Raw genomic sequence first — 17,882 nt, forward strand, 5'->3', positions numbered from 1 at the left:
AAAACCGGCCAAAAATCGGTCAAAAACCAGGTTGAACCAAAAATTACAAAAAAAACGGTTCTATGACCGATTCGGTTTTTAAAACCATGGTATATTATAAAGAAGAGAGATGTTACGTCCATATAATTTTCACAACAAATTATAAGTGGTTAATTACCACCGCATGTCCTTCGTGCAATGGTCACTCCAGAAGTATAAGTGCTTGTGAGGTTTGGAGGTAAGGACTGGAGTTTAATTCTCTAAAATAGAGCTTCACACACATATACACTTAGATTAGATTAAAGTAAAAATTCTATCTTATATCAAAATCATAAGTGGTTAATTATTATTGGTTCTAATTTGAAACCTACCACTGAAATTATTTTTTTACCTCACCAATAACAACTCATACAACTTGTCACTTATAATTTGTTGTGAAAATATTATAAATATAACATTTCTCTATAAATAAATAACAACAAAATACTTTAATGAGTTAATTTTTTTTAATAATTCAATAGTTTTTTTTTTTTTGAGAAAGTTATAATTCAATAATTGGAAGAGGGAGTATTTAAATCTTTTTTTTATTATAGGAGTGAGTATTTAAACTTCAAAAGTCTCTTTTAGAGATGTCAAAAAGTGTCAACTAGGATTTTAAAATATGACAAAATTGAGGTACAGTAATTTATGGTATGTTTGGTAACTGTTTTTTTCTATTGTTTTTTGTTTTCAAAAACAATTTTCTATTTTTGAAACTAAAAAACTTGTTTGGCAATTCAAAATTGACAGAAAACAAAAATTGTTTTCAAAACTCAATTTGTGAAATAAATTGAAAACATGCAATAGACTGTTTTCAGTTTCTAGTTTATAAAAGTAAAAGAAAACACGTATTTGATTTAATGAATCTGTCTCATTAATGAGTTAACATTAAAGTTCAAATCTTAATACAACATTTTTTTTTTCAAAAAACTAATTTTTTTAATTTCAACTAACCAAACATATTTTTAATTTCAAAAATACATGAAAATTGTTTTTTCTTTGTATTCTCAAAAACAAGTTTTTAAAAATATAAGACAAAAACGGTTATCAAACATAATCTTAGGTTTCTTAGGTTCCCATTTTAAGATTCTGTCATATAATTATTTAATTTAAAAATACACTTCCATTCCATGTGAAAAAATCTACATGATCGAATTTTAAGAGAAGAATCTAAGGAATAACACATAAGTACTGTACATAAGTCTTGTTATTTAAAATATATAATATATAGAGTAAGACTTAGGTACAGTACTTAGGTGTTGTTCCTTAAGTTTCCCTAAGTCTTGATTTTTAAAAAATATAATATATAGAGCAAGACTTAGGTACAATACTTAGATGTTGTTCATTAAATTCCCATTTTAAGATTCTACCATGTAAGTTTTTTCTCATGCAATGAAAGTGTATTTTTTAGTTAAGTAGCCACATTATTGAATCTTAAGAGGGGAACTTAAGAAATAGCACCTATAAGGTACTGTACCTAATTTTTGTCCTAATATATATGTGTTAACTAATTAAGTTACAAAGTTTTTAACAATTTAATGGAGACAACTAAATATCTTGTGAATTTACTCCATTCACAAATAGAGTCCCAACATCTATGGGCCTAACAACCTTGCAAGTTAAGCGTTCCATGGAACATGCTCATAATATATTCTCTCATTTATACAGTTTTTTGGAAATTTATATAACTCAAACACACACTTAGTATTCGTTTGGATATAGCTGATAAAGGCTAGCGTCTGCATCTTTGCATTTTTATTTTTATTTTTAGAAGAGTGTTTCACATGGGATTATGCTTTTCTAGTGGGTCTCGTGCACTGTTCACGGGACCCATAAGTACTTTATTCATAAAAAATACAAATAAAAACTTTAAAACTGGGTCCTATAGTACTATTCACACATTTAAATTTTATTTTGCTATAATATTTTTAGTTTTCAGCGAAATAAACGATATCCAAATAGACTTTTAGGGTCTGTTTAGATACCACCTATTTTGTTAAAAACTAAAAACACTGTAGTAAAATAATTTTTAAATGTGTGAATAGTATCGTGAAATCTATTTTTAATAAAAGTTTGTTTGAAAAAAGAGGTTTATAGATCTCATGAACAGTTCCATTGACAGGCACAGTACAAAATTTGCTGGTCAAAGAGGTAATGGGTCTTGTGCACAGTACACGAGACTCACTGACAGACAACATCCCACATGAAAACACTGTTCTTAATTATTTAAAAAAAAAAAGAAAACGCAAACGCTGAAACGCAGCCCAGAAACGCAATCCAAACGCTACCTTAGTGTGTTTGGCAATAATTATTTTTGCCAGTTTATTTTACTATTCAGTTTTTTTTGCTACTATTCATGGATTCCACTGCACCTTTTTGTACTATTTATGGGTCTTACTGTACTATTTCAGCTAACTTTTACCTTTATCTGTAGTACTTTCAACAAAATTTTTTAAATTTTACCAAAATAAGCAGATTCCAAACAAAACCTTAAAATAATTAGCAATTTCAATGATTATTCAATGAAAAATTGATTTCTTGAAAATTTAGTTGTGTTTGATATAATTTTCTTTAAAAAAACACACTCACAGCAACAACATCATCATCATCATTGTTGTGGTTTTAAGATTATCTTGTATTTTCTTAAGGCATTCAATTCAATAATATGTGAAGACAAGGAGGTGCCATTGGCAAGGAAATTGGGTGATGAGTAAAAATGAGAACAAGTAGATAAGGGATGTATTATTTAAATTCCAATAAAAGTTACTTAAACATTTTCATACTCTCCTATAGTTCGCCCAAATTTGGATGAAAACATGATTTGGCACTTTTAGTGAGTAAAATAAAATGAGCAATTCTTCATCCTTATTATATTCCCTGTTGTTTAAGCTCTCAAATAGAGGTGTTCATGGGTTGGGTTTGGTTGAGTTGAGGGTCAAATTGTCAACCAACGTGATTAGATTGAGTTTTGGACAATCACTAAATCTAAAAAGGATTTGTTAAAGATTACTTTCAAGCCAATGACTAGTTATGGCAATTAGATGCTGGAGGAGGTAGATAAATTAACTAGTGGCATCAACGTGGATCCATATCAAATAAAGATTGAGATTAGGTGCGACTCACATTAGATTGAGATTGGGTGAGACTCATATTTGATGTGTGACAAATGCGAAGGATGGATGATGCTGGTGAGAGGTGAGGATGGCAAAACAAAGGTCAATGATTCATCAAACCACTAGGTTGGTGGGATTCTTCAATTTGGAGGGTTGAAAGCTCCAAAAGCTAATAAAAACAAGTTAGGTTTTAGGTTGCAAAACCCAATTGTGATTGTGTGTATGTGTATATATATATATATATTGATAATTCAATAGTTACGATTTGGACGAAGGATTTGAATTATAGATATCTCAATAAAAAATATCATGATATGTTGCTTGGATGACAAAATTATTGACAATTATGATTGAGTATTTCGGTGAAATTGTTTATGATTAATTATGTTGATCAAAGTTAGATTTGCAAGTTTACTCATAAAGTAAGGAAATATATAAAATGTATTTTAAGAGTAATATTAAAAACACGTCAATTATCATAGAGAGATGCTACGTCTACAACATTTCTACAACATTTTTACAACAAATCACAGGTGGTTAGTTATTATTGGTTCAAATTTGAAATTAACACTAAGATTACTCTTTTGCCCCAATAATAACAACCAATAACAACATGCCACTTAAGATTTGTTGTAAAAATGTTGTAGAAATGTTGTAGACATATCATTTCCCATTATCATAATAGCTAACGTGACTACTTGTTATTGAAATAACATTAATTTTACACGGAAACCGAAAAGTTTCACTCGTACCCATATTATTTCCACGATTAGCTATAGTAGATGGGAAAACGGAAAAAAGGCAACAGTTCGAGTAAACGAAGAAAATATAGAAAAGGAAAAGGGCACAATTGCAAAATTGTCAAAATTTTTGAATGAAAACGCTTATTCCTGTACATCTGCATATTGTCTAGACTTTGGCGCTTGTGCGTGAACATTCAAAATCGTCTCGGCGATGGCAAAGAAATGACTAGGGTTTTGCAGACCGCTCCGAAAACACTCCGTCTTCGATCATGGCGTCTAGTTCGCCACGGGCGCGCATCGATCAGGTCCGTCCACTTTCTAATCCAATATCGCTATTTCTCAAACCCTAAAACTCTCAACGGTCATCTTGATCCACATCCTTTCACTTTATCACACTCAAATTTCTTTTGCTAAGCGAAGATTACAAATCGAGCACTAGGTTCGCTCTTGCATTAAAACACTGCGTCAAGAATTTTGATAAATTTGAAAATGCCGTGACAAATTGTCTGGTTGCTGAGCAAGAAAATAATATTTACATGGAATTCAGTTGCAATTTAATGTTGGATGCTTTTCTTTTTCGTTTTCCACACTTTCTTGGTAGCCAAACGGGGTTTATTTTAGTTCTCCCAATTTCTCAGTGACCACTCATTTGGGTTTTTACAGTTCTTTGCTTCGAAGAAACGGAAACCTGTATCACCTGGTTTGAAGTCTGGTAGAAGTGAAAAAGATCTGAAAGGTACCGTAGAAGGGTCTCCGAGTGCCAAAGGTACTCTAGACAATTACTTGGTGACTTCAGAGGATGACAACAACAATGCAAAAGCGTCCTATACAGCTCGTGATTCGTTGCCTAGGCTAGACGCGGTTAAAAGAAATTTGGCGTTGGAGATTAATAATTCTTCCAAGGATGAACAAATGCGGCCCTCTTCAAAGTTACAATTGCACTCTGAAGCAGTTGAAGCGGCTAAGAAGGAAGCGTTTCGAGAAGTACCTGTGGTGGAGGATGTTTCAGTTGGAGGCCTTGCAAAGGGTTGCTCAACTTCTGCACAAGCTGTTGAGAACCCAGAGCTCAAAAAGTTTGCTGCTGACTTTTTGTCTTTGTATTGTGGGTACTGTACAATAAATTTCGGGCACAATTTTTTATATGTATCTTTTACTGATGTCTGGCATCGGATTTTGTTAGTAGTGGCGTTTGGGATGAAGTTGCTGTGCTGTTCCTTTACTTTCTGTTATTTATTCTGATGCTTTATTATATGCAGTGAGTTTCAATCAAATGTAAAGTCAGGGTCAGAGCTAGAAGTGGACGACCATAAGAGACATTGTAGTCCTTCGTGGCTGGACGGGAAGGATAAGACATCCAAGAAGAGGCATTGCAACAATAATCAGTCACTTTTTGAAGGTGAAATCACTTGACTAGGGTAAAAACATAAAACCCTAAACGTTTAATGAAGTAGGGCTGAGTTGGAAATTCTGCAGAAAATTCAACCTGTGCGATTTTCGATCGATCGAGTCTATTCTTCGATCGATCGAGCCAGGCCGAGAGTCCCAAGTACTTCTGCAGCCACTCGATTCCAACTTTACAATATTAAACCAACTTTGAGCAAATCTAAAGAAGACACCATACAATGTTTTGATCATGGTTTGCCAACATTACAAATTAGAGTTCTAAATACATAAAATCCTAAGACCTTAGAACCTAACACTGTACAATAAATTTCAGGCATAATTTTTTATATGTATTTTTGTTGTTATGTTTTTGAAGTATTCTTTCCAATAGTGGCGTTTGGTATGAAGTTGCTGTGCTGTTCCTTTACTTTCTGTTATTCTGATGCTTTATTATATGCAATGAGTTTCAATCAAATGTAAAGTTAGGGTTAGAGCTAGAAGTGAATGACCATAAGAGACATTGTAGTCCATCGTGGCTGGACAAGAAGGATAAAACATCCAAGAAGAGGCATTGCAACAGTAATCAGTCGCTTTTAGAAAGTGAAATCACTTGATCCGATAAGAAAATTCCTGAGGATATGCAGTCCGTTCTTGTTGATAAAACCATGGGATCTATTTTTGGCTCTTCTAGAGAGGTAAGGTGAAGTTGAAACTACTCAGTTATGAATCTTATAGTCTGGTTTTGCTGATTCAGTAATCTATTATTTATTCTCACTATTGTTTTTCATGGGTAGGTTGCTGATGGTAATGGTCCCATTGAGCTTCAAGCCTTCTTGAAAAAATGCAGTAACACTCCTGAGTCATCTGTAAAAATGAAAGAATTCTGCACACCGGGTTCGTTGATGGTTAAAGCATGTGCTCATGAAACTCCCAGGTCAATGTGTGGAAGCTCTGTATTTTCATCAGAAGAAGCTTTTTGGAATGAAGCAATTCAACTTGCTGATAGTCTTTGTGATCCAATGGTTGACATTTCTGCTAGGGCTGCTGAAGAAACTAATATTTCAAAAAGCCAATGTAAAACCGTGAACTCGTGCAGTTTGAGAAATGGAATCTGTCATGACAAGTCAAAGGAAACATCGGACAAGGGTGAGAACAGAGTATGGCATACAGAATTAATTACTTCTTTGGGGTCATTGGGGAAGCATACAAAAGATCTGGATAAAGAAGTATCCCCACTTCCTGTTAAGCATCTTGACTTTTCATTTGAGGACAAAAACCTGGATGAAAGTACCCCGCACTGTCCTGCTGTAGATGGTTCAGAATGTGCTTCTCATAAAGGTGGTGAGCAATCTGAATGTGGTTCTGTAGGTCATAAAGGGCTAGAAACTGGAAATACATCAATTCGATGTGACAAAGTTCAGACAGGTGAAGAGATGCATGAGGGAAAGGAGATGACATCTGTAGTTGCTGTAACTAAAAGGAAGGTGGATTTATTGTGTCCAAATAATGATTGCATGACATCTAAGCCACCTGTTATTGAAATCAAGGATTCAAATCAGATGACATCTAATTCACCAGTTAATGAAGTCAAAAATTTAAATCTTGACCATAAATCGGATGGAGCAAGTACTCCTTCAAGTTTTGTGCCACTTGACAATCGTTTAGATCTAAATCGTTGGCTTCCATCTGAAGTATGCGGCATATATAGAAAGAAAGGAATTTCGAAATTGTATCCTTGGCAGGTAACTATAAACTCTTGGTTTGCTGTGGTGGTTGATTGGATTATGGCATGTGAGGAGATGTGGTTGGGGTTCTAGACCTCGGTATTTTATTACCATGCTTGCAATCACATTATATATTAGTACCGCCCTTGCAATCATGTTCATGTGCTTTAGTTTTTAAGATGTTGTAAGTTTAAAGCTATGTGGCATGGATACTTCTTTATGGGACCTGCATCCTTATGAGTAGTGGGGACAATCACTTCTTGGATACTCATCGATGTGTGTGATTATTTGATAGGCATATGCAATTACCAAATTTAAAATGTAAAATTTGGATGATGCTTCTTGGATACTTTTGACCCTTGTTACATACACCTTCAATGTTATGATATGGCCATTTTGAGGACTTGGAGAAAACAGTTTCAGATCTCAAAATTTTATTTTTCAAGACTCTTCTGGATTGGGTTGTAGTGTTAGGCCGTCATTCTTTCACTTTAGTTCATGACTTATTTTTCAGTTCATGGGTTTTTGGAGTGTTGTACTTTGTCTTATGTATACTCCTTGTATACTTAGGTGATACTTTTCTTATTTTTATAATATATTTTTATTACTTATAAAAAAAATGTTATGATATGGCCATTATCAATTTTAAAGTATATAGGGATTGTGATTGTATGTGAAGACATCAAAGAGATTAATGACATATGTTTACATATGTGATTGACTTATGAGTGCCTGTGTGGTTAAATTACCGAGTTGCATCTATGTTTGATTTAGAATGGAACAAAAAATGGAACTTATATTTATTATTGGTAGTATCCCTGATTTGTCTGGTAGCCTACTTTTCAATGATGACTGGATGTGTATCTATATCATATCATATCAATATGAGGTATCTCTATCCTTTGCTTCCTAGGTTTGAAGCATGATACACATACTTTTTTTTCTTTTTTCTTTTTTTAATTTTTTTTTTATATTATTCTTCAGGTTGACTGCCTTCAGGTGGATGGCGTCTTACAGAGAAGAAACTTAGTATATTGTGCATCTACAAGGTAGTTTCCTATGGATTTAGAATTCATCTTAAGTTTTCAGTTATACTATCCTCTCTTAATTCTTTACTTTTTATTATTATTTGTAGTTAATACTTTTTTTTTTAATCCTCTAGTATTTCAAACCCCTGCGATTAAACCAATAGGAATTAACTTTTTGTATGATCTACTGTAGTTAGATATGAAGAAGACAAATAATATTTGTGATGCTCTGGTTGCTATATTCTTGGTTAGGCTTGTTAGAATAATGGTTAAATGATTAAATTTTCTTAATATCTTAAGCTTTTGGGATAAGTTGGTAGTTAATCTTGTTATTGATGCAAGTGGTTCTGAGTTTGAACCTTGTATGTGCTCTACCTTTCATTCAAAAAGTTAAGAGTCCCATTTGTTGGGCCCTGCTTATGATAGCACAACTGTAGCGTGGTTAGAAACAATATCCTCTATAGAAGCCTAAATTTAATGCAAAGCCCAAGAATAAGTGTTCATGGTAGTTAAATTGGTTTTATTTGGTTATTAAATAGCCAAGTGTATTTTAGTAACTCTACAATTGTTGGTTATGAGCCATAGTTGTGGGACTTGTGTTGTATCTATTAATAAGTAAGTCTTATTTAGTTTATGAGTATTTTATGTGTGGGCTTTGGTTTACTAATCAAAGGAGTCCTAGTTCTATTAGGAAAAGTTAAGATTTAGGTTTGAATAAATGTATTATTGTACTCAAATAAGGATGAATTGATGTTGGTTAATAAAATATTGAGTGTTTTGAGTATTGAGGCATATTGTCCTTAATTTTTTCCCCCTTCTTTTCTCTCATATATTTCCCTTCTCTTTGATATTCTGTCACTATTCATGGGTATTATTCACGTGTATTGTTCACAAACTGTAGGCAGATTCTATTTCTGTTTCTTCTTACCTCTTTGCAACCCTAAAATTTTCTCTTCCCTAAAAAACTCTATTCATTCTTGAACCCTAACCCTTCTTTCTAAAGGTTTTAAATCATGAATTTCTAAATCCTCCTAACCCTAAGCCTACCACAAGAACACCTAGGCAATTCCCCAACTTATTGAGAGGGCATCTTGGCCCACATGTGGGGTGAGTGTTAGAATAATGATTAAATAATTAAATTCAATATTTCTTAGTAGCTTAAACTTTTGGAACAATTGGTAGTGTTCTAGGCCACTGAGCATTTTAAGGCTTCTAGCTTCTAGATTTTATTCATTAACACACACTTGATATTTTCTAATGTATATGGTTTGATATTTGAGAAAATATATTATTTTTCTTTCTAGTGTAATCACAATTTGTTTCTAAATCATATATACATGTGACTTTTGAATTGCTTGTGTTATGAATTTGTATAATTGGCAGTTCTATTTATATCCATATCTACCCCAAATTTATGCGCTCATTGCAAGTTTTAGCTCTTTTTTTTTTTTTTTAGGTTTTTTTTCTTGGGGGGAGGGGGGGGGGGCGGGGGCGGAAGTGTTATTGAGAACCTCTGTGTTGCTTCACGTTGCTTCCTTTGCTGCAGTGCTAATAAAAGTTTTGTTGCTGAAATTTTGATGTTGCGGCGTGTCATATCAACTGGAAAAATTGCACTACTTGTACTTCCTTATGTATCAATTTGTGCAGAAAAGGTGCTTTACTGGATTTTTTTTTTTGAATTGATGCAAGCATAAATTTATTACAGTTTCCTTAATTCGAATTATGTATATATATATATTTCTAGTTTGTGTACTAATTGGTGCAAGCTGAACATCTGGAGGTCCTTCTTGAACCACTTGGTAAGCATGTTCGTAGCTATTATGGAAACCAAGGTGGTGGAACACTTCCTAAAGATACTGTTGTAGCTGTCTGCACAATAGAGAAGGCAAACCCTCTAATAAACAGATTACTTGAAGAGGGTCGTTTGTCAGAAATTGGAATAATCGTGATAGATGAACTACACATGGTATTTTAGTCAAAGACAGTGGGGGTATTTTGTAGATATCTTGCCTTTTTTACTTTATTTTCTCTTTGGAAGGCATTCTCCATTTAGTTTTTCTTCTTGGCTTTAGGCTTGTGCTCTCTGATCAAGTCACATAGTAGGTTCTCATCCTTATTTTCATCAACAGGTTGGTGATCGGAATAGGGGTTATCTTTTGGAACTTATGTTGACAAAGCTTCGTTATGCAGCTGATGAAGGCAATTCAGAATCAAGTAGTGGAGAAAGTTCAGGTATGAGCAGTGGTAAGGCTGACCCTGCTCATGGTCTGCAAATTGTTGGGATGAGTGCAACCATGCCAAATGTGGCAGCTGTTGCTGATTGGCTTAAAGTGAGTCAAACTAATTTTCATTACACATATTCTAGTATTTCACGTTAATTTTAATGTAAAGATCTACTTGTGGCCAATGAGCTCTAGCTCAAATGGCAACTCTTTCACTTGTAAGAACAGAGAATGCGGATGAAGGGTGAAGTTGAAAAACCAAGATCCTCTAGGTGTCTGTAACTTCTTGAACTAAAGAAGAAAGGGGAAAGATCTGCAATTGTCACACATTTTTACATAAGAAGGGAATCAATGCCTGAAAAATGCCCCAAATACCACCTAACCATGGTTCTGTGGATGAATCATTAGCCTAATACGTATCTGGAATACAGAGGAATAGAGCTAAAAATGGGCGCAAAATTGATTCGTAGAAGCTTGCCTAATATATTTCTAATTTCATCAAATATCTTAGTCCTTTTCTAGGAGGACCATTACGAGTCTTGGAATGATACATCTAAAAAATCTAGTTGATGGGTTCTACATGAGAGTTTAGTCCTCTTTCTTAAAAGTAGTGCATGTAACTCCCTTTGTAGATTTAGGAGTGATTGGCAATCAGCTGACATCATAGAAGCTCACCATAGGGTATTTATGCTTTATACTAGAGTAGAACTTATACCTCTGAGGTTGTGGATGTTTTTGATTTTGACTTTTTTGAAATAAATGCTTGTTTCATCTAGAAGGAATTTTTTGACACTAATGTCTCAATTTTTGGATGTCGCTATCATTATTTTTCAATGTTATGATGATAGTGCTTTATGTGGATAATTTGGAAGGAACAGAATAAGAGAGCTTTTGAAGATATAGAACAAAGCACGTGTGAGTTGAAGTTCATTTTCCTGCAAGTACTGGTTGAATGGATGACTGTTCTGCCATGGCATTCTTTTTCTTCTTTTTTAGACTTTACTGATTTTGTCCTGCTGTACACAGCTTGTGTATGGACAGGCACGTTTTCTTTTGATTTAATAAAGTTTTTTTTTATTGCTTTAAAAAAAAAAATTCAATGTTATGGAAAGACCCTATACTTGAAAGATTTTCTTTTTGGGTTTTTCATTATTTGTTGTCTTAGGGTTGGTATATCATAGGTGAAAGGAACACAATGCACCAGATAGCTTTGATCGTAACGATTTGCTTCAAGTTTATATGATGCATCTATTGTGCATTTATTTTTGTTGTAAATGATTTTATGCCTTATATTTAAATAAATTCTCTTTTTTATGTTAAGGCAATTGAATTAGTGGTATCTACATTTTACACCTTGCCTTGAGGGAGGATATTAAGTCTTGGATTGCTGTAGCCTTCTTTTGTGGTTGATAAACTTATAGATCTATTTTTTCCTGAATCTGCATGTAGGCTGCATTATACCAGACAAATTTTCGACCAGTTCCATTAGAAGAATATATTAAAGTTGGTAACACTATTTATAGCAAAAAAATGGATATTGTTCGAACAATCTCAAAAGCATCTGACCTTGGTGGTAAAGATCCAGATCATATTGTTGAGCTATGTAATGAGGTAGGGATTTCTTGTGTGGTAAAGCTGTTTTGGGGCATTATTCCAGAAGTTGAAAATTTATGTACCAAGGAACATATTTCAGGTTGTTCAAGAGGGTCATTCAGTGTTAATATTTTGCTCTAGTCGAAAGGGATGTGAATTAACTGCAAGGCATGTTTCAAAGTTCCTCAAAAGATTTTCTATTAATGTTCGTAATGATGAAAGTGAGTTCTTGGATATTACTTCAGCTATTGATGCCTTGCGAAGGAGTCCAACAGGACTGGATCCTACATTGGAAGAAACTCTCCCTTCTGGTGTTGCCTATCACCATGCTGGCCTCACGGTATTTATTTATTTTGTTGGGGCTGTATCTTTCATTATTTTTCATTGTATATACTTGATTTCTTTGTCTTTTGATTGTCTTAAAATAATTTTTAATGGGGATTCCTTGGTCATTGACAGATGTGGGATTTCCTTACTTTTAAAGGTTTGGATGTTTATTTATCCTTTTTGAAGGTTGAGGAGAGAGAGATTGTTGAAACCTGCTACCGCAGTGGCTTTTTACGTGTCTTAATTGCTACATCTACCTTAGCTGCTGGGGTTAATTTACCAACTAGGAGGGTCATTTTTCGGCAACCCAAGATTGGTCGTGATTTTATTGATGGGACAAGGTACAAACAGATGGCTGGTCGGGCTGGTCGGACTGGGATAGATACAAAGGGGGAAAGTGTATGTCTGATTTTTTAGTTCCTGTTTTATGTTTCATTTTAGTCCAGGCACCTCTTATTTTTTATTGTTGTCTGGGATGATTGCTAGTTGCTTATATTATTTTTGACTGTCTTTTTAAATGTCAAATTGATTGATGCTTGTTATTGTTTTATTACCTTTATTTTTTTTTTATCATATTTGGCTTACTTTTTTGGTGTATTTCAGTGAGGACATAATTCACTGTTTTTATATTAAGATGTTGATTTTTTCCTCTAATGATTTTACCTTACCAGGTACTAATATGCAAACCGGAAGAAATAAAAAGAATGATGGGACTTCTTAATGAAAGCTGTCCACCATTGCATTCTTGTCTATCTGTAGATATGAATGGAATGACTCATGCCATTTTAGAAGTTGTGGCTGGTGGGATTGTTCAAACTGCTAATGATATTCATCGATATGTTCGGTGTACTCTTTTGAATTCCACCAAGCCATTTGAAGATGTGGTGAAATCAGCTCAGGAATCTCTTCGGTGGTTGTGCCATAAAAAATTTCTTGAATGGAATGATGATACTAAGTTATACAGTACCACACCACTTGGACGAGCAGCTTTTGGCAGTTCTCTTTGCCCAGAAGAATCACTTGTAAAAATTTGCATCTTCTATTTTCATTATTTTCCTTTTTATTTAATTTCCTTACTGTTGATTTACTCTTTGTGCAATAAGTAATGTTGATTTCTGGGAAAAAATTTGTTGTTGAAATTGATTCAATGCTTATGTTTGGTTACCTAGATTGTGCTGGATGATCTTTCAAGGGCAAGAGAAGGATTTGTGCTTGCATCTGATTTGCATTTAGTTTACTTGGTAACACCAATAAACGTTGACGTTGAGCCAGATTGGGAATTGTACTATGAACGTTTTATGCAATTATCTGCTCTTGACCAGGTAATTATGCTTCTTGTTATAGTGGCTTCTCTGATTCGAAAAGGAAATTCATTATCAATCACTCTTTCTTGGTTTATATTATTGACCCTCCATTTTCTATTGAACACTAGGCTTATGTAATTTTGTCATGGGAGGCCTTTTTGGAGTTCCATTTGTTGTGCTATGATAAAGGGATGATTTCCTGTATCACTGGAGGCAAGCCTCAAGTTTACTAAGAACTTGTTTTGTGCTTCCACCTTTGGGATTATCTAAAGTTTACCTCATGCGCCAAGTGGACGTCCAAATTGTTTTTTTAAATGCCATGCGGAGTTTTAAAAGTATTGATCTCTTTAAATGGATGTCTTGCAGTATCAAATATTTCTTTTGGGTTAGTTAGACACACAACCAATGGGTCTTGAACCTAGAACCTCACTATCCACCTAGAACTTATAAGGGAACAAGGTGCCAATTGAGCGAGAGCTCATTGGCTTGTCACAGTAACAAATTGTTTGTATTTTTAAGAGCAATTAGATTTAGAGATTTACCTAATGGTAGAATCAATATAAAGTATGCTTTCTTTCTTCATAAATCCATGATTGTGTATTGGATTTCCTTAGTAGATGATTCCATCTTCTCAGAATCATGCTAATAAATTATTATTATTATTTTTTTTTTTGAATTTAAAATTTTTAAACTTTAATGTGGTTTATTTCTCAGCCTGTAATTTTCATCTTTACATCTGATTTTATAATAAAAATGATTTAATTTCTCTTCCCAATTGCATGAAATGCAGTCAGTGGGCAATCGAGTTGGAGTTGTTGAGCCGTTTCTGATGCGCATGGCACATGGTGCACCTTTGCGCATTTCAAAGCAATCAAGTGAACTACTTCGAGTGTGTAAACGTTTCTATGTTGCACTCATCTTATCAAGATTAGTGCAGGTATTGCATGCACTAATAGATTTCCTATTTTTCCTCAATTTGTGAATGTCAGCAAACCAAATACTATATATTGCATGCTATTATATGGATTGCATGTTTGAGGTGACTGTGACTTGGGATAACATTCAATTTAATCTTCTGGTCTATTTTCCTTGATTTTCACTTGGACTGCATATTTATTAGTTTGGTTACTTTGATAGGATTCTAAGTCGTCTTTATGTGGGATGGCTTTGTTGATGTGTATTTGTTTTTTGGTTTTCTTGTTTTGCTAAATACATTTTCTTAAACCTGGGATGAAGGAAGTTCCTGTGGCTGAGGTTTGTGAAGCTTTTAAAGTGGCTCGAGGCATGGTTCAAGCCTTACAAGAGAATGCTGGAAGGTTTGCATCAATGGTTACTTTATTTTGTGAGAGGCTTGGATGGCATGATCTGGAAGGCTTGGTTGCCAAGTTCCAAAATCGTGTTTCATTTGGAGTGAGAGCAGAAATTGTAGAGCTTACTACAATTCCATATGTTAAGGTACTTCTATTAGCAAACTACCTTTCTGTTACTGTCTTGAGGAGAACCTCACTAGTGGTTTCATGTTTCTATAATAATTTGGGATTGGTTGTTTTTATTATTTGAGTTTTAGTGTTTTAGAACATTTTATAAATAGTCAAGGATTGGTTGTTTCTATTATTTGACTTTTAGGGTTCTCAAGCAAGAACACTCTACAAAGCTGGCTTGTGTACACCTCTAGCAATTGCAGAAGCATCTGTTCCTGAAATTACCAAAACTCTTTTTGAATCTTCTTCATGGGCTACAGAAGGTGATACTTACGAGATTTTTGGTCTCTGATATTGGTTCATAATTATAATTACATTTCAATTCATGCATGAAAATATCTTTGTTTTGTCATGGATTTTCAAACCAAAGAATAGTATGGACCATAAGTTGTATTTGTTTTGTGGCCATTAATGGTATTTCTTGACATGACGGTTATAGCATGTTGTTCTTGTCAAATTTCTTTTGGAAGTTTCATCTATCTAATATTTTGCTTTCTATTGGTCTTCTCTCTCTCTCTCTCTCCCCCCCCCACCCCCCCCCCCCTCCCCCGCCTTCTCTTTTGATAGGTAAAATGGTACAAACTAAAGCTCCTTTCTATTGGTCTCTCCAAAATTGGGTTTTTTATTTAATAATTGGGGGTGGGGAGGAGAATTTGAATAAAGATGTTGCTATAGTAGAGTAAATGTATTGTTTAAATGATGCTAAACAATGATGCTCTTGATTGGTGTCTTACTATCTCTCAAGCTTTGCACTATCTGTTAATAACATTTTTGACATCCTTTATGCGGTTTATATTAATAGGAGCAGGAGAGAAACAATCGGTGTTTTGAAGATTTTGAAAGGAATATAGCTGATTTAGAACTTTTCTTCTTTAAATCTCTATCGGATTGGATGTCTATCATAGGAAGTCATTCTATTTTTTTGGTCTATGATTTGATGAATGCTTGTAATTTATGTATTTGATTATTCTGGTCCCCTGCTATATACTTCCTGTATACTTGGGTGACTCATTATTATGTCTTTGAATAAAATTTTCTTTACTTATCAAAAAAAAAAAAAAAATTAATAGGAGCAGTTTGGGTAGGATGGGTTAAGTATTGTTGTTTACTTAACAGTTGATAATCTAAGGGAGCATAAGATCATCATTGTTGATTGGTCTTGTATGTGCAAAGTTGTTGGGGAGTCGATTAAGCATCTCTTTTTGCATTGTGATGTTGCTAGCAAGCTGTGATTGTTAGTATTTGCTTTGTTTGGAATTTCTTGGGTAATGCCTAATTTGATGGAGCTTTTCATGTGTTGGAGGTGTTCTCAAGAGACGTCAAAGTTTAAATGTGTGGAATGCTCTTCCTCTATGCTTGATATTGTGCATTTGGAGGAAGCATGATTGCAAGATGTTGATGGAATGGAGATCTCATATGTGCAATTGAAACTTTTATTTTTGAGATCTTTGTTTGATTGGTAGAGGGCAATCAGGTTGATAAGTTATCAATTGTCTCAAAAGCTTAAGTTATTAGGAAATGGTGATTTTGATCATTTAATCTAACACCTTCCCTTCATTTGTGGGCCTAAGCTGCCCTTATAAGTGGGGCCAACATGTGGAATTTTTTTTAAATGGGAGGTAAGGTGGATATAGGATTTGAATCTAGAATCTCTTGCTCTGATACCATAATAAATTATTGATTGTCCCAAAAGCTTAAATTATTAGGAAATTATAAATTTAATCATTTAATCTAACACAGGGTTTAGCTTCTTCCTCTTTGTTGGATTTTTAAAATCATTGTAGCTTTAGATCATAGATTTTTCTTGCAATTATCTTGTATATTTCTTGTGTACTAGGGCCTTGCCTTTTTGTTCTTTTTATAAAATTTCTAATCTATCAAAAAATTATTTATGTTACTAATCTGTTAGTATGAGGAAGGAGAGTTCTAAAGATGACATTAAAATATTTGTGATGCTTGGATTATTAATGGTGGTAGATTTTATATTTATAGCACTGTATGCTATTATCCCTCATTTTCTTCTTCCAGTTTAAGGTTGTTTTCATGTAATTCATCTTCATTTGAAAATTTAATGCATTTATGGTTTTATAGATCTTTTAATCCTGACAAGTTGATTAATATGAGTGTTAGCAGGTTCAGCACAAAGACGTGTACAACTTGGAGTGGCCAAGAAGATTAAGAATGGTGCACGCAAAATTGTTCTGGATAAAGCTGAAGAAGCAAGGGTTGCTGCCTTCTCAGCTTTCAAATCACTTGGATTTAATGTGCAACACATTTCTCAACTTTAAATTTAAATATATGAAATGATGTAGGAATACTCCAAGTCTTCAACTGTTTAGTATGAAACGGCTAGAACAAAAATGCAATTTAGAAAAGAAAAGTAAAAGTATACTAATGAATATTGACATGAACTCAGTGGGGTTGGCCTAGTGGTTAGGCACTTGGTCTCAAAGTAGCTATCTTAGGTTTGATTAAGAGCTCTTTGATTCAAGTCCGAACACCAGTACTTTGAAAAAACTTTCTAGGCCCGCGATTTACTCCACTATGGGCCTACCAATTGTAAACAGTAATTAGTTTCTTAAAAATTTTGAAGAACGATGGGAAACCAAAAAAGAAAAAGAAAAAAGAATAGTGACAAACAAAGAGGGCAGAGATACTTATGTAATTTGAAGAAGTCCCTATTCCCCTAAAAATAAAAATAAAAAAACCACTCCCAATGCATCAGACTTGAGACTTCAAGTATGACACAGACAAACAGTGACTAACCCATATGACATCTTTTTTATTTTTTTGATACATTTTATTTTCAAAAAAGGCAAGTGGCAAGACTGTAACTTACACGCCATCTTTATTTTAATTATTATTTTTTTTTATTTTTTATTTTCAAAAAATGCAAAGGCAAGATACTAGAGTTATTAGACAAGATCATTCAGTAATGAGACTACT

At 33.8% G+C, this 17,882-nt stretch overlaps 2 protein-coding genes across 3 annotated transcripts; both read left to right on the plus strand.

Annotated features, from left to right (window-relative positions):
* The first annotated feature begins 4,015 nt into the window (after positions 1-4,015).
* Positions 4,016-5,284, plus strand: LOC136061425 (helicase and polymerase-containing protein TEBICHI-like). The gene is made up of 3 exons (XM_065766820.1): positions 4,016-4,179; positions 4,538-4,980; positions 5,131-5,284. Exons 1-3 carry the CDS (start codon positions 4,144-4,146, stop codon positions 5,282-5,284), a joined length of 633 nt encoding a protein of 210 aa, XP_065622892.1. The 5' UTR covers positions 4,016-4,143.
* Positions 5,285-5,757: 473 nt separating this feature from the next.
* LOC112014134 (helicase and polymerase-containing protein TEBICHI) lies at positions 5,758-17,882 on the plus strand. 2 transcript variants are annotated; one of them, XM_065766831.1, is made up of 15 exons: positions 5,758-5,952; positions 6,052-6,999; positions 7,966-8,030; positions 9,556-9,661; positions 9,790-9,975; positions 10,139-10,339; positions 11,681-11,842; positions 11,925-12,164; positions 12,284-12,550; positions 12,823-13,173; positions 13,321-13,473; positions 14,246-14,392; positions 14,692-14,910; positions 15,082-15,199; positions 17,070-17,882. In XM_065766831.1, exons 1-15 carry the CDS (start codon positions 5,896-5,898, stop codon positions 17,222-17,224), a joined length of 3,375 nt encoding a protein of 1,124 aa, XP_065622903.1. In that variant the 5' UTR covers positions 5,758-5,895; the 3' UTR covers positions 17,225-17,882. The 2 variants fall into 2 exon arrangements, with proteins under 2 accessions (XP_065622903.1, XP_065622904.1); XM_065766832.1 differs by lacking the exon at positions 17,070-17,882 and having other exon boundaries at positions 14,696-14,910; positions 15,082-15,169.

This window comes from Quercus suber, unplaced genomic scaffold (genome assembly GCF_002906115.3).
Source record: "Quercus suber isolate HL8 unplaced genomic scaffold, Cork oak 2.0 scaffold_749, whole genome shotgun sequence".
Classification (NCBI taxonomy): Eukaryota; Viridiplantae; Streptophyta; class Magnoliopsida; order Fagales; family Fagaceae; genus Quercus; species Quercus suber.

Excerpts from the sequence above, each read along its gene's own strand:
- LOC136061425 (XM_065766820.1), top strand. The coding sequence starts at position 4,144 with ATGGCGTCTAGTTCGCCACGGGCGCGCATCGATCAG. Across the intron at positions 4,180-4,537 it reads CACGGGCGCGCATCGATCAG|TTCTTTGCTTCGAAGAAACG; the intron begins GTCCGTCCACTT and ends GGGTTTTTACAG. Across the intron at positions 4,981-5,130 it reads TTTTTGTCTTTGTATTGTGG|TGAGTTTCAATCAAATGTAA; the intron begins GTACTGTACAAT and ends TATTATATGCAG.
- LOC112014134 (XM_065766831.1), top strand. The coding sequence starts at position 5,896 with ATGCAGTCCGTTCTTGTTGATAAAACCATGGGATCTATTTTTGGCTCT. Across the intron at positions 7,000-7,965 it reads CGAAATTGTATCCTTGGCAG|GTTGACTGCCTTCAGGTGGA; the intron begins GTAACTATAAAC and ends ATTATTCTTCAG. Across the intron at positions 9,662-9,789 it reads TATCAATTTGTGCAGAAAAG|GTCCTTCTTGAACCACTTGG; the intron begins GTGCTTTACTGG and ends GAACATCTGGAG.